Source organism: Rana temporaria, chromosome 5, assembly GCF_905171775.1.
Source record: "Rana temporaria chromosome 5, aRanTem1.1, whole genome shotgun sequence".
NCBI lineage: Eukaryota > Metazoa > Chordata > Amphibia > Anura > Ranidae > Rana > Rana temporaria.
The window spans coordinates 144,277,426-144,293,092 of record NC_053493.1 but is presented as its reverse complement, the minus strand read 5'-3'; the positions used below and the strand labels follow the sequence as shown (position 1 = coordinate 144,293,092).

The 15,667-nt window shown below is 40.1% G+C and overlaps 2 protein-coding genes across 12 annotated transcripts in view; both read right to left on the bottom strand.

The window, feature by feature from the left end:
- Positions 1 to 15,667, bottom strand: part of LOC120940381 (amphiphysin-like) — a 288,182-nt gene that overhangs the window by 43,990 nt on the left and 228,525 nt on the right. For all 11 annotated transcript variants that reach the window (XM_040353191.1, XM_040353198.1, XM_040353200.1 and 8 more), the window contains 3 exons: positions 9,249 to 9,272; positions 4,916 to 4,939; positions 1,832 to 1,864 (listed from right to left, as the gene is read on the bottom strand). In XM_040353191.1, coding sequence (XP_040209125.1) covers positions 1,832 to 1,864; positions 4,916 to 4,939; positions 9,249 to 9,272 — 81 coding nt within the window. The remainder of the gene's footprint in view (positions 1 to 1,831; positions 1,865 to 4,915; positions 4,940 to 9,248; positions 9,273 to 15,667) is intronic.
- LOC120940382 lies at positions 2,676 to 4,907 on the bottom strand. Its single transcript, XM_040353203.1, has one exon. It carries the CDS (start codon positions 4,873 to 4,875, stop codon positions 3,220 to 3,222), a length of 1,656 nt encoding a protein of 551 aa, XP_040209137.1. The 5' UTR covers positions 4,876 to 4,907; the 3' UTR covers positions 2,676 to 3,219.

The window sequence follows — 15,667 nt, the reverse complement described above, 5'->3', positions numbered from 1 at the left end:
TGGGCAGCCATGGGAGGAGGGAGAATTTCTGTATACTTTGATTACTAGGAGGTGGGGGAATCTCTGTGTACTCAGGGTGCTAGGAATGGGGGAGCTCTGTGTATTGGGGGTGCTAGGAGTTGGGGGAGATCTGTGTATTGGAAATGCTAGAAAGTGGGAGGAGATCTGTGTATTAGGAAGGTGCTAGGAGGTGGGGGAAGTTCTGTGTATTCAGGGTGCTAGGCATTGGGGGGAGATCTGTGTATTGGGAATGCTAAAAGGTGGGAGGAGATCTGTGTATTGGGGGTGCTAGGTGGTGGAGAGAGACCTGTATATTGGAGTGCTATGGGGTGGAATAGCTCTGCACTGGGAAAGAGGGGAACCTCTGTTCTTGGGGGCCGGGGGGCTAGGGGACCTCTGTACTGGGGGGTGGGACCTCTGTACTGGGGTGTGGATTTTTGGGGGAACTCCACGCCATTTTTTTTAAGTTTTGGGTGGAGTTCCCCTTAAAATCCACACCAGACCTGAAGGGTCTGGAATGGATATTTGGGGGGAACCCCACGTAATTTTTATTTTAATTGACGGCGGGGTTCCCCCTTAATATCCATACCAGACCTAAAGGGCCTGGTAATTGAATTTGGGGGGACCCCCAAGCTTTTCTTTTTATTTTATGAATGAATTTTCTCTGAATTGCCGGGAGCCGGCAATTCATTACAGCTGCGAGTGATTTTTAAATGACTTTTTTTCCTTCAGAAATTACACTTTGTGCAGGGACAGTTCTAAGCACGGTAAACATGCGCTATTTCACAGGCATACTAGACACCCCCCAGATATGAAATTTCACTTTTATTGTTTCACTTTAAGCATTATTAAATTCACTGCTCCCACCGGTCCCCAAATACTTTTTAGGACAATAACTTGCATATTAGCCTTAAAAATAAGAACTTTAGATTTCAAACGTTCGAGTCCCATAGACTTTAACGGGGTTCTAAAGTTCACACAAACTTTTGGTCTGTTCGCAGGTTCTGGTGCGAACCGAACGGGGGTGTGTTCGGCTCATCCCTAACCTGCATGTGTACTCTACTATAGTCTGCATTAACCATAAAGCACATATACAGTATCATTGCTAAATATGATTTTTTTCAGGGTGCATGTACTAAGACCAAACAGTCGTTATATCTATAAATATACAAGCAATTTTCTTTGTTTTAAGTTTTATGCAACTGCTGATCTCTTCATCAGTCTTAAATATGCTTTTAGTTTACATTAGGGGTCATATTCTTCCCTTTATAATCCTTAATCAGCTTAACATCATGTCTTACATTACAACTGATCACAAAGAACAAATGTAACATTATTTATTCATCACTTTCTTTGTACCTGTTACATTATTTCACCCTGTTGCTAAGTAACACAAGATGTAATATTTAGTGCAACGGCTAATGCTTCAGTAGGTGCTTTCCATTTTCCTTTTATAGTTAAAAAAAAATACATGCAGGCAACAAAAAATGGATAAAACAGTATTTAAAAAATGGAGTTCTGCTTTAAATCATATCTAGGAGTATATTTCTCTTGGGAAATATTTATAGATTATAAATGTGATGTTCATCACCACAGTATATGGGTGTTTGAAATTTCAGTACCTCTAAACCAGAAGCAGGTAGAAATTTGAAATGTGATAAAACCCAATTTTAAACTTTTTTCATGTCCTTTTTGTAGTTAAATATTAAAAAAAAAGTAATTAAACCGGGGTGTGCTTTATATCCTTGCCGATGCATTATTCTTGGTATTCTGAATAGTGATTAAAAAAAAAAAAAAAAAAGATTTAATATTTCCTGGAAATGGGTTTTACCTGTGTGAATCCATTAAAAGCACCACTGGATGCCTGAAAGAAATAGAAAAAGCACAACATTACCATTTAAAATTGTCACTGATGATGAAGTACCATGATGAGGTTCAAGGAAAGAGGATGTAATTTACTGTATGTATGGTCACAAGCAGGTTCTATATCTAAAGGTTCTAATAGGAAATGCATTTGGAATTATGAGTGGTAAAGTCTGCATAAAGACTCAACGAAGAACTGCAGGTAATCTGTATGGCGTCACATCTTCTTTTTTAATATAAAATGTAACTTCTTTCTAAAAGTGGACAGATATCCTAAATCAAAAGAATATTTTTTCTCCCGTTACCATTTGGAACATCTAAGTCCACTTATTTTTGTCTTTCATTTGTTAGGTCTAGAAATTACAGGTAAAACTATGACTCGTTTTGTTAAAATGTATGACCTTTATAGCTAAAGATGAAATAAAGAATTTTAAAGAGGAGCTCCAGTCTCACAAAAAAAATAAAAGTCAGCAGCTACAAATACTGTAGTTGCTGACTTTTAATATAAGGACACTTACCTGTCCAGGGATCCAGCAATGTCAGCACCCGAGACGATTCTTCAATCGGCTTCAGGTGCAGGTGGCGGCATCTTAGGTAAGGGAAGTTTCCTATAGTGCATGCGTGAGTTGGAATGAATGGTCCCGCAGTCTTCTGAGACCTGTGCGTGTACCAGAAGGCTATTAGGGCTGAACATGCTCATAGATCTGAGTCGGAAGTGGGAGCTGGTACCTGTCAAAATCAGGTACTAACTCCCACCACAAAGTACCAAATGTGGCAGTGGAAGGAGGAGGGTGCAAACAAGCAGAGCTCCACCCACAAAAGTGTAAAAATCTAAATGTTTAAGGTTAAAAGAAAAATAAAGGAATTACAGAAAATATTTACAAGTAACTTGATGGCCCTATGGCTACTGATGTAAGACTTGATATGACTCATTGCTAAAAAGGGCAGACAGTGGCTTTTCATGGTTCTGTTTACTGATACAACCTTCACAACCCCTATTCCTATGTCATTGGAATAATGCTTTAAAAAGGGTTTAACAAACACTTAGGAATATGACATGCTGTTCATATACAGAGCCTTAGGCCCTATAATATTGTACACATTTCCTTTCAGAATATTTTTTAAATGTACTGTTTTGTCAATAACTATTCAAATATTCATTTTATAAAATCTCCCATGTGATATATTTGTGTGTAGCGAATACTGAAACAAAGTTCTATGATGTGCATAATCTTTTAGTAGTCCAGATAAGCCAGGATAATAAAAGCTAATTTGTCATTGGTTGGAGTGACTGCACATAATCTTGCACCTTTATGAAATAAGCCCACTCGTGATAGGTTTACTCAATATATATTTTTATTTTACTAAAAGGAAAAACTGCAATATGCTACAAAGGTGGTAAAAAGGGTATACATCATAGGGACCAGTACCGTGAAGGATCTTTATCTCTAGTAATCTACACACTGGGGAAAGCAGATATACCTCTTCTTTATCATGGTCTAGATCCTTGTAGAGAAATCCATATCTTCGGTTAGCAATTTCATCTTCTGATAAATCTGAGCTGTTGGTCTCATTGTCCCTGGGACTAGAAGGACGCTCAATGCTAACATTTCTGGAGTTTCTTATGCAAAACATGGTTTGGGGGCTAGAATTTGTTTCATGATAATTGCCGCAAGGCTCATTCACAGACATACTTTGTGTCTTGTTTTCATTTTCAGCCAATGTCTGTTCATTTTTATCTAAATTATCAGTGGCTTGTGAAAACCAGACCTCATTCATGCATGCCAAATTTAGATCTGGGACCTTAAATTCATGTGTTTGGCAGTCTCTTAGATAAGACTCACCCCATGAATCTGTAGTACAGCTTGGATCCCAGTTTTCTGGCCATATCTTGTCACTGTCTATGTCATGACAACCCTTAAATCCAGTGTCTGATATAATTAAATCTATTTTTGCTAGTGCATCTCCTTCCTCATCTATAAGATGAGTATTTGTGTTATTACAAAAAAGGTCACTTTTGTGTATATTTATTTTGTCACCTGATTCTTGAAACATGTTGTTGCAGGCTTCAGTGTGTTCTGCTCTAGTTTGCTCAGTATACACCTCTTTTTTTTCAACAGAGTACCTTAAGTTTTCTGTTTCACCAATGTACTCTTCAACACAAGTGTCATCATCGACCAAATATTCTGTTTTATTTGTTTCTGTATGCGTCAGATCATGTCTTTGGTGCACATCAACCAATGTATCAATTTGTCTGTCACATTCCAATAAACCTACATCAGTTGAATCTTCTGTACTGGTGTCTGAAGATGTAAATCTCATTTGCCCCTCATCATCTTGGACATCTGCATCAGTGTTCTCAATGTCGATGGTGGTTTCTCCGTGGGATATAAAATAATCTAGATGTTCCGCCTCCTCTGTTTGCACTGTATCTGCAACATCCTCTAGATCCACATTACAAATATTCATGTCTTCTGTTGGGTCATTTTCACATACATCAAGATGTGTTATTGTGATATTTTCAATTTCAGTGTCCTCATCTTCTTGTTTGTACTGGATATCTTCGAATACACTGTCATCACTCATCAATACCATGTCACTATTTGACATTTCTTTTATAGCTTGTTCCTCTTCCACATCCTCCACATTTTCCTCACTTATCTCTGATGGGAAGACTTCCTGTTGACAAACAAAGTCTATCTGCCCTTCCCAGGAAACATCTGAATTTTCATTTTCATCCTGCCTGTCTCTATTACTCTCAAGGCCTAATCTACCAAGATCTACATCATTTTCTGATGTATTTAATTCTTCTCCAGACCCACAAACTTTAGTCTCAGTTAAGGCCAGATTACATATTGACAGACTTTTTGAGGAGTCGGGCTTTATGCAGACAAAAAAGGAAATGAGAAAAAATGAGAACATTATGGCAATAATGAAAAAAGTATAGAAATGCATGTTTAACATAAAATAATATAACTTGAATGTATGGGAAAAAAACAGGGTAACATACATAATATTTTTGATTTCCACTCATGTTATGCAAAATACTTACTGGCTGGACTAGTTCATTATTTGTCTGCAGATACAAAAAGCAGCAACATTAATGCTTTATTGTTACATACATGCATATACATTGTGTTTAATACATCACATTCAAATATTTCAAAGGGTATGTTCAGTGTTTCTGCATGGATTTTCTTTATGCATGTTCAGGACTACTAAATACACAATAAAAAAATAAATAAAACAAATTGTAATCTGTGAAATATAAACAATGTGTGTAATTCATATTTACTACTTAAAATCATATGCTCTATAAACAGAATTTACCCTGTATCAAGTGCTTATTTCAAACATTAGATGTTATAAATCATGAAAAAGTAAATAAACCATCAATTTATAACCTTAAAATAAAACGACCAAAAAAAATCTCTTTAAGCTATTTGTTTAGTTCTGTTACCAATGCAGCTAAAGGCCCATACACACGTTCGGACTTTTTGACAACAAAGTTCAAAATGACCAGGTTTTTCAGAAAATCTGACCGTGTGTACGCTCCATCGGACAAACTTTTTCGGTTTTCATCGGACAAATGTCCGCTCTGCCAACAGACAAACTTTCCAGCAACAAAAGTCCGATGGAGCAAAGTCCGATCTTGTGTACAGAAGTTCATCGGACTTAAGTCCAAAGTACAAACACAGAACCAATGCAAAAGATCAACCAGCAATAGCAGAAGTTGCCCAAAGGGTAGCACCAGGGCCGTCTTTACCATAGGGCAAACAGGGGCAGCTGCCCAGTTTGATCTACAAAAGGCTGACTTCTGCATGTCCTGCTCCAAGGTATGTCACTGTTTGCTAACGTATTATGCAAATAGAAGTTTTCTGTAGAGTGTGACCAAAGTCTTTATAATATTTGATGATTCACTGCAGGTCTGGTCTGTGAATTAAAGAGTTTCTCTATTTTACACATGGCCTGGCATGGGGTCACAGCACCGTCCGTCCATTCTGCTTTAGCACCATGGGACCCGATGCCATGCCATGTGTAAAATAGAGGAACTCTTTAAATCACAGACCAGACCTGCAGTCCAGGCTGAGTAAGGCCTCAGAGCACATGGCATTACTGTCTGTATTTAACTGCTTGATGGGCTTATTTTGGGCCTGGCTGGTTCACATGTATGTGTTTTGGCGGCCCACATTTGCGCAGGCACAGCAGCCCATTCATTTGAATGGGCCACCATGCCTGCGTTTCCTGCAAAGAAAAGCGCATGCCTCATGTAATAGGCTGCGGACACGGCACACCTATGCCCATCAAGCAATGAAATACAGCACTGTCTGTCCAATTCTGCTGTGTGCTGTGACTTATCTGCAGTTCTTGCACTGTCAAACTTGCTGCATTTTTAGATGTTTAGGTCACGCTTTTAAAAACACAGTGCGTTTGTGTGTGCAAGAACTGCAGGTAAGTAGCATGGTGCAAAAGCAGAATGGATTTCAAGGCAACTGTATTTTTAAAATGCTGAATGCACCTTTTTTTCTGCAGGAAAGAAAGGCATGGCAGCCCATTCAAATCAATGAGCTGCTGTGCCTGCACAAATGAGGGCCGCCAAAACCCATTTATGTGAACCAGCCAGGCCCAAAATAAGCTGGAGGGGGGCCCAAAAATTTTTTTGCCCAGGGCCCAAACCATATTAAAGACTGCCCTGGGTGGCACTAAAGAGCAAAGAGTCAATTACGTCACTACGTTAATGTTTGTTGGCTGAAAAAGTCCTGCCGTATGTATGCATACCAAGTTCACGGCCAAAGCCCTTGGAACAAAAATCCACGGAAAAGTTTGTTTGAAGTCTGATCGTGTGTATGAGGCTTTAGATGCATCTTGAAGGGTTTTTACCACTACCGCCCACAGTAAATATAAGTAGTTATTTTAACGTTAAATACCAGTGTTACAGCAGCAGCTAGCTGCCATAACCCCGGTATCATTACTGTGGGCGATTCTCTAAGGATAAAAGTGGTCCTGCAGGTGGATTCGCAGCAGAATCACTTTTATAGACTCTCTAGAGTCTCTGTTTAAAAAAATATAGAATGTTTGGGGATTCTAAGTAATTTTCTAGCAAAAAATTACAAATTTAAACATGTAAACAAAAAGTTCCAGAGAAGGCCTGGTCACCATTAAAGTATAGGTCAAACCTAACACTATAATCGCTACATCTATAGACATCCAAGGTCTAACACTAACCTATCTAGCCCTGCAAAGAAGAAATCAGTATACATACCTTTTCTGGAGCAACTCCGGTCTGGTCCCATGCTGAGCTGTCAGCGACAGCTTTGCAGTGGAGGTGGAGGCAGAGGAGGCAGCCGACAACAGAAGCCCCATAGTAAGTCTATGGGTGATTTCACTTCCCATTCATTTCACAGCCGTTGTCTGTTGTGTCCTCTGCAGAGCTTTCGTCGCTGAAAACCGGACTGGATCGGCTTCAAAAAAGGTATGTATACTGATTTCTTCTTTGGAGGGCTAGATAGGTTAGTGTTAGATCATGGACGTCTTTAGATGTAGCGATTTTAGTATTAGGCTGGACTTCCACTTTAAGCACAATGGAGTTGGTTTACTAAAGACAAATAGACTGTGCACTTTGCAAGGGAATTTTATTCAATGCTTAGTAAATGAGAGGAAGCTCTGCTGACTTCCATGATCTAATCACGTGCAAGCAAAAATGCTCTTTTTTATTTTCCTTGTATGTGATTAGGTATCCTTTGCAAAATGAAGCTTCACCTAATTTACCAAGCTCTGGAGCAAATTCCCTTGCAGAGTGCAAGTGCATTTACAAATGGCACAGTCTATTTCCCTTTAGTAAATCAAGACCATTGCAAATTTAACCATGACATTTTCAGCATGTCCAAAAAATATTTTGATAGGCATTAACTTATTTCATACAATGTAATTATTTAATGTAATGGTAATAAGAATTTTCAAACTTGCTCACAAATTCTTAATCCTTGTGAATGGCCAATACATATTGATCATTTCAAAACTCTACGAAAACTCTGTAAACAACCCAGGTGAAGAGGAAGTAAACCGGAAAAAAAATTTCCTTAAAAAAACCCCTGCAAGAGAAAGGCATAATGAGCTAGTATGCATAGCATACTAGCTCATTATGTGGAACTTACCTGAGATCGAAGCCTCCGAAGCGCTCCTTGTTCCCCTCCGCCGCCATGTCCCCTTGGAGCATCTTCCATGTATCGCCGCTCCAGCCAGTCACAGTGCCGGAGCGGCGATACATGGAAGACGCTCCAAGGGGACATGGTGGCGGAGTGGAACAACATCATTCCCGTGCATGGGCGTGGGACCAGCTGATCCTTGTGCATGCGCTGGAATACGGCATTAACCCCCAATACCCCATTCACAAAAACGGCATGCTCAGTGCGCCTGCGCCGTTGTCATCGTTGACATTGGTGCAGTATTTTCAGCAAATATCTCCTTAACCATGTAGGTTAAGGGGATATTTCTTGCACCTACAGTTAAACTAGGCTTACCTGTAGGTGCAAGGTGTGTGGTTGGGTTTACAACTACTTTAAAGTATATACATTATGGTTATATCCCATAACAAAAAAAAGTATATATTATAACATACCACTATTTAGATGTGGAGGCTGTATTTGTTTTCTTTTTCCTCAGGTTTCTTTTCTTTATTTTCACCTGGTGACCCAGCCAATAATACATTTTCTATTCTAGGGTGACAACTGCACACTCACTGCACTGTATCTATGGAGGAGCAGCATTGTCACTATGGGCTGCACTCCTTATTTGGACTATACATGCCTTCCCCATCTCCTCATCTACAATACAAAGACAGCCATTGCTTTGTAGTTCACAGAAGAGCTGAGAAAATTGTTTGTGATGTTGGTTAAGTACATAGAGAGATTCAAATATACTGAATTTCTGACAAAATCGATGTTTTTTTCTTCTGTAAATGCAGAACATGTTAGTCTGAAAAAAAACAAAACAATGCAGTCCCCATATTTTAAAGGATAGGTTCACCTTATCTTGCAAAGTGAATGGTCTATTTTCCTTTAGTAATGCAAGGATGACAGTGGCAGCACCAGAACTAAGGGGTTGCAGACTATATTCACAGTCTTTTCAAAACCAAAAATAATAATTTTCCACTGCATTCTCATCTCATCCTGTTCAAAGAGCCTCTGTGCCATGAACATGCAGCTAAAATGGGCCAAAACTATCCATTGCTGATGGAAGAACAATGTTGGGTTTTTAGACAGATGGGCAAGAAGTTTGCCCCTACGTTAGTTAAAATGCAAAATATAAATATTTAAATGATGTGTACCTTTTTATTATCACACCAAACAAAACATTACATTTTAAAGTGTAAAGGGAAATCTTACCGTCCATAGGTCCCATGGCAATGTCTGAAAATGAAAGGAGAAACAATATAATAAAATAATGACATGCATATGTATACATAAATATGTTAGAAATGTTTTACAATAGAATCAATACAATAACAATGGAATAGTTGCAGAGCAACGCCAAAGGAATTTGGCCAAGCTTTAATTAACCACTTTCTTACTGGGCACATATACCCCCCTCCTGCCCAGGTGAAATTTCAGCTTCCGGCAGGACGGGGATCTGTGTGTTTACACACACAGATCCACGTCCTTGTCTGTGTAACCACTGATCGCGGGTGCCAGGCGGACATCGTGGCCGCCAGGCACGCGCATCGGCATCTCAGTGAAGTGGTGGACACGCGCGCGCCGCCACAGAGGCCATATATAGACGGCCTCCCGGCAATTGGGATCCACACTGCGGCCGTAGAAAGTCATAAGGCTGGCAGCAAGTGGTTAAAAAAACTGAATATGCACAATATATATATTCCCTCTGATCCCTCTGCCCCCATGTTGTAAAGCGCTGTGCAAACTGTTGGCGCTATATAAATCCTGTATAATAATAATTATATATATATATATATATATATATATATATATATATATATACACACGCACACACACATTATTTTATTGTTTGCTGGCTCCTAAATGAGAATCAGGGAACTTCCTAAAGTAAAAATATATATTTTATATATACTGTAATTAGATATATTTAGGAACTTTGTGCTACAATTTATTTAGAATTAGAACTTTACTATTTTAACAAGCAATTCTTTAAAAAAAATTAGCCAATTTCATAAATAAAATCAACTATAAAAACTGTTAATTTCTGTTACATGTGTTTAATAAGAAAGAGGCTCCTGTGTTGTAATCTCTTGGTACACTGAGGGGAAAAAACTGTTTGGCAATTACTAACTATCCCCATTCCATTTTCTTTAGATTAACATAGTCTTATGCCGCGTCTTATGCCGCGTCCTTGTCAACGAGTTTTTGAACAACAAGAAAAACGATGGTGTGTACACCATCGTTTTTCTTGTTGTTCAAAAACTCGTTGTTTTTCACAACGTGATTCCTCCCCAGCCTGACTTGCAAACACACACGTTCATGCAAAAAAACGTCCGACCAAAGCGCGGGACGTACAACGGGACTATATAGGGGAAGTTCCTTTCAAATGGCGCCACCCTTTGGGCTGCTTTTGGGCTGCATACTTAATTCTGAGCATGTGCATTTTTTCCCCTCGGAAAAGCATACACACGCCCGTTTTTCGCGTCGACAAAAAGACTGACATGAAACACGACGAGAAAAAAAGAGAGCTGGTTTCAATTTTTTTGCGGGCAGTTTTCTCGTTGTGAAAAACGGTCGTGTGTACGAGGCATAAGGCTTCAACTGTCCACATTACCAGTCTATTAGTACAATGCTTTACAGTCACATTTTGACCAGAACGCTACCATTATAGAGCGTATTAGTACTTGGAACTCCCCTGGAGCTGTGGAGGACAGGAAGAGTACAGCTACAAAATCAGCACTAGAACCCAGGCTTTATCCTATGTGTTCAAAGATGATTGCTGATGCCAGGTACCAACTGCACTCCACATACTTCCAGTTTACATATAATTGCAACTGCACAGCAGTGCAATGGCTTGGCAGTGTTGTCTGATTACTTATTATATATAGACAACATTTCTTGCTTGGCTTCGTTTTCTATATATGCCACAGATTATGAGATAAACATATATTCGGAATCTTACTAATAATTCAACAACAATGTAGACCTAATAGTGATTTTAAAAAACATGTGTGTGACTACTGTAACCTGAGCCTGAGACCCCAGCACTGCAAGGTCACATTGGGCCATTTACACTACGCCGCCGCAAATTACGGAGCAAGTGCTTGAGGAATACGGCACTTGCTCCAGAAAGTTGCGGTGGCGTAGTGTAAATGGCATACACTACGCCAACGCGGGATCTTGGAGAATCTGGCCCAATATTAAAATGACTGCCGGGCACCCGCGATCTCTCGTGACAGAGCGAGAACCGGGATCTGTGTGTGTCAGGGAAGAGGAGACAGATTGTGTGTTCCTGCTAGGTAGGAATAATCTGTCTCCTCCTCTAGTCAGCCACATTCCCCCCACAGTTAGAACACATCTAGGGAACGCAGTTAAAGGGGTTGTAACAAATATGTCATACTTACCTCCACTGTGCAGTTTGTTTTGCACAGAGTGGCCCCAATCCTGGTCTTCTGGGGTCCCTTGGCGGCTGTCTTGGCTCCTCCCCACAAGAGCTAACCCCCTTCCTGGGAAGTGCTCTTTCAAGGGGGTTAGTTTGCAGGTGCACTGCCATGATGCAGTCGGCAGCTATAGCCGCTGACTGTATCACTCGGCCCTGGCGCGCCATATCATTGATTGGGAGCCAATGGCTGCACTGCTATCAATCTCCAATGACGAGCCACATCAATCTGGGGGAAACCATCGCGGGACCGAGCCCACACAGTTTCCTGGCTTAGGTAAGTAAAACGGAGGGGCTAGGGGGCCCGAGAGTGCAATGTGTTTTTTCACCTTAATGCATAGGATGCATTAAGGTGAAAAAAATAGAAAGCTTTACAACCCCTTTAACCGCTCCCTAGTGTTAACCCCTTCCCTGCCAGTGACGTTTATACAGTAATCAGCTGCTATTTTTAGCTCTGATCGCTGTATAAATGTCGATGGTCCCAAAAAAGTGTCAAAAGTGTCCATTGCAATGTCACAGTCTCGATAAAAAATGCAGATCACTGCCATTACTAGTAAAAACTGAGGAAGATTTTTTTTTTTTTTATTTGGGGGATATTTAATAGCAAATAGTAAAAAATATATATTTTTTCAAAGTTGTCACACTGTCGTTTATAGAGCAAAAAACAAAAATCGCAGAGGCGGTCAAAACCACCAAAAAAAAGGTCTATTTGTGGGGAAAAAAGGACGTCAATTTTGTTTTTGTACAACGTCGCACGACCGCGCAATTGTCAATTAAAACGACGCAGTGCCGTATCCAAAAAAATGGCCTGGTCATTAAGGGGCCAAATCTTCCGGGTCTTAAGTGGTTAAATAAGCTGAAGTTAAAAGCTGATTTGCTACCATGCCATTTGGTACCAGATTTTGAACTCTTTAATTTTAGTAAATCAACCCACATGAATACTGACTTGCATTATTTGGTGCTTTTACTATTTGCCTGGAGCTTACTTTTAATAAAGTTGTAAACTATTCCCTTTTAATATTTATGTCTGCAATTTCCACTTATATCATAATTTGTTTTCCTTTTTTGCTTTTTTAAATGAAGCAGGAATGTTTGTGAAAATAGATACTTAGCTAGATTCACGTACCTGTGCCTAACGTTAGGCAGGCGTAGCGTATCGCATATACGCTACGCCGCCGTAAGTTAGAGAGGCAAGTGCTGTATTCACAAAGCACTTGCGTCCTAAGTTACGGCGGCGTAGCGTAAATGTGTCGGGCAAAGCGTGCCTAATTCAAATTGTGAAGAGGTGGGCGTGTTTTATGAAAATGATTCGTGACCCGACGTGATTGCCGTTTTTTACGAACGGCGAACGCGCCATCCATGGACATATCCCAGTGCGCATGCTCCAAATTACGCCGCAAAGACTTATTGGTTTTGACGTGAAGGCCCAGCCCAGCCCCATTCACGGACAACTTACGCAAACGACGTAAAAAATTCAAAATTCGACGCGGGACCGACGTCCATACTTAACATTGTCTAGGCCAGCTTTTTGTTGGACTAACTTTACGCCTGAAAATGCCTTACATAAACGGCGTATCTTTACTGCGACGGGCAAGCGTACGTTTGTGAATAGGCATATCTCACTGATTTACGCATTCTAGGCGTAAATCAGCGTTCACGCCCCTAGCGGCCGGCCGAAATAGAAAGCTAAGATACGACGGCGCAGGCTGTCGTATCTTAGCTAGATTTAAGTGTATCTCATTTTGAGAATACACTTAAATATACGACGGCTTAGATTCAGAGTTACAACGGCGTATCTACTGAAACGCCGTCTTAACTCTTTTTGAATCTGGCTAACTGAATACATTATTTATATACTAGCATGTCACATTAAGGGCTGAACTTGCCCTCACCATTTGTAAACAAAAGAAAACTATATTAAAATACAGGCATACCCCACTTTTAAGTACACAATGGGGTTTATTTACTAAAGCTGGAAAGTGCAAAATCAGGCCCACTTCTGCATAAAAACCAATGAGCTTCTAACCCCAACTTGTTCAATTAAGCTTTGGTAATAAAATCTGGAAGCTCATTGGTTTCTATGCAGAAATGAGTTTGATTTTGCACTTCCAGCTTTAGTAAATAAACCCCATTGTGTACTTAAACTGGGGTATGCCTGTAACATATATTTGCTCAGTATTATGACCTGGGAAAGAGGGACACATTTTGGTGCAAACACATTAAAGCCAAAAAAAACTCTGTCTTAAGCCTTGCAGACCATGAAGAGCTCAGACATAATCATAATTTTGAACAGTCCCAAAAACCTAATACATGGTTTACTAGTCCCTCCCTACTTTGACTTTATTGGTACTATTCACATAACTCCATATAAAGTAATTTTAGACCTTTAATGCCATCTTGTGGCCCTCTTGGGTTTTAAATATTATGTAGAACCAAATAGCTGTAAAATAGTATATTTTTATATATTACACTATATAACATACACAATATTATATTGTTTGACTTTGTATACTGATCACTATTTATCCCTCCAAATAAAATACATTGTATTAGTTATTTATTTTCTAAATGTGTTTTCATCAATCATTTCCTGACTAGTTTCTATTTTCTTTATTTTTATTTTTTTTGCTACATTAGTCATGCAAATTATTCACAACTCAGTTCTATGTCCTGTCTCACGCATTTAAAAAGGTCACTCCCCCACAAATAGGAGTAGTAATAGATTGTGTTCAACTATAATAAACAAAACTTCAACCTGGATAGCAAGTTTAGAGAACCTGTTGTGTGTGTTGTAAATGTTCCTACCACCCAAATAGTCTCACTGACCTTTTACTACATTGTACATTTATATACTGTATATATTCATATTCACTCCTGAGTAAATATGTCCAAATTGGGACAAAAGTTTGGTCACCATTACTTTCCAGCACTGCCTAAGTCCTCTTGGGGATTGAGTTCACCAGAGCTTCACAGGTTGCCACTCGAGTCCTCTTCCACTCTTCCATGACAACATCACGGAGCTGGTGGATGTTAGAGACCTTGCGCTTCTCCATCTTCCATTTGAGGATGCCCCACAGATGCTCAATAGGGTTAAGATCTGGAGACATGCTTGGTCAGTCCATCGCCTTTACCCTCAGCTTCTTAAGCAAAGCAGTGGTTGTCTTGGAGATGTGTTTGGGGTCATTATCATGTTGGAATACTGCCCTGCGGCCCAGTCTCCGAAGGGAGGCGATCATGCTTATCTTCAGTATATCATAGTACATGTTGGCATTCATGGTTCCTTCAATGAACTGTAGCTCCCCAGTACAGGCAACAATCATGCAGCCCCAGACCATGACACTCCCACCACCATGCTTGACTGTGGGCAAGACACACTTGTCTCTGTATTCCTCACCTGGTTGCCACCACACAGGCTTGACACCATCTGAAACAAATACGTTTATATTGGTCTCATCAGACCACAGGACATGGTTTCAGTAATCCATGTCTGCTTGTTTTCAGCAAACTGTTTGCGGGCTTTCTTGTGCATCATCTTTAGAAGAGGTTTCCTTCTAGGACGGCAGCAATGCAGACCAATTTGATGCAGTGTGTGGCGTATGGTCTGAGCACTGACAGGCTGACCTCCCCCTTCAACCTCTGCAGCAATGCTGGCAGCACTCATATGTCTATTTGCCAAAGACAACCTTTGGATATGATGCTGAGCATGTGCACTCAACTTCTTTGGTCGACCATGGTGAGGCCTGTTCTGAGTGGAACTTGTCCTGTTAAAATGCTGTATTGTCTTGGCCACTGTACTGCAGCTTAGTTGGCAATCTTCTTATAGCCTATGGCATCTTTATGTAGAGCAACACTTTTTGTTTTCGTCCCTCAGAGATTTATTTGCCATGAGGTGCCATGTTGAACTTCCAGTGACCAGTATGAGAGAGTGAAAGCGATAACACCAAATGTAACACACCTGCTCCCCATTTACACCTGAGACCTTGCAACACCAATGAGTCACATAACAGCGGGAGGGAAAATGGCTAATTGGGCCTAATTCATTGGGAACATTTTCACTTAGGGGTATACTTACTTTTGTTGCCAGCAGTTTAGACATTAATGGCTGTTTGTTGCGTTATTTTGAGGGGACAGCAAATTAACACTGTTATACAAGCTGTACACTCACTACTTTACATTGTAGCAAAGTGTAATT

What these genes read in the sequence shown, in the direction of transcription:
- LOC120940382 (XM_040353203.1), bottom strand. Translation starts at nt 4,875, where the DNA reads ATGTATGTTACCCTGTTTTTTTCCCATACATTCAAGTTATATTATTTT.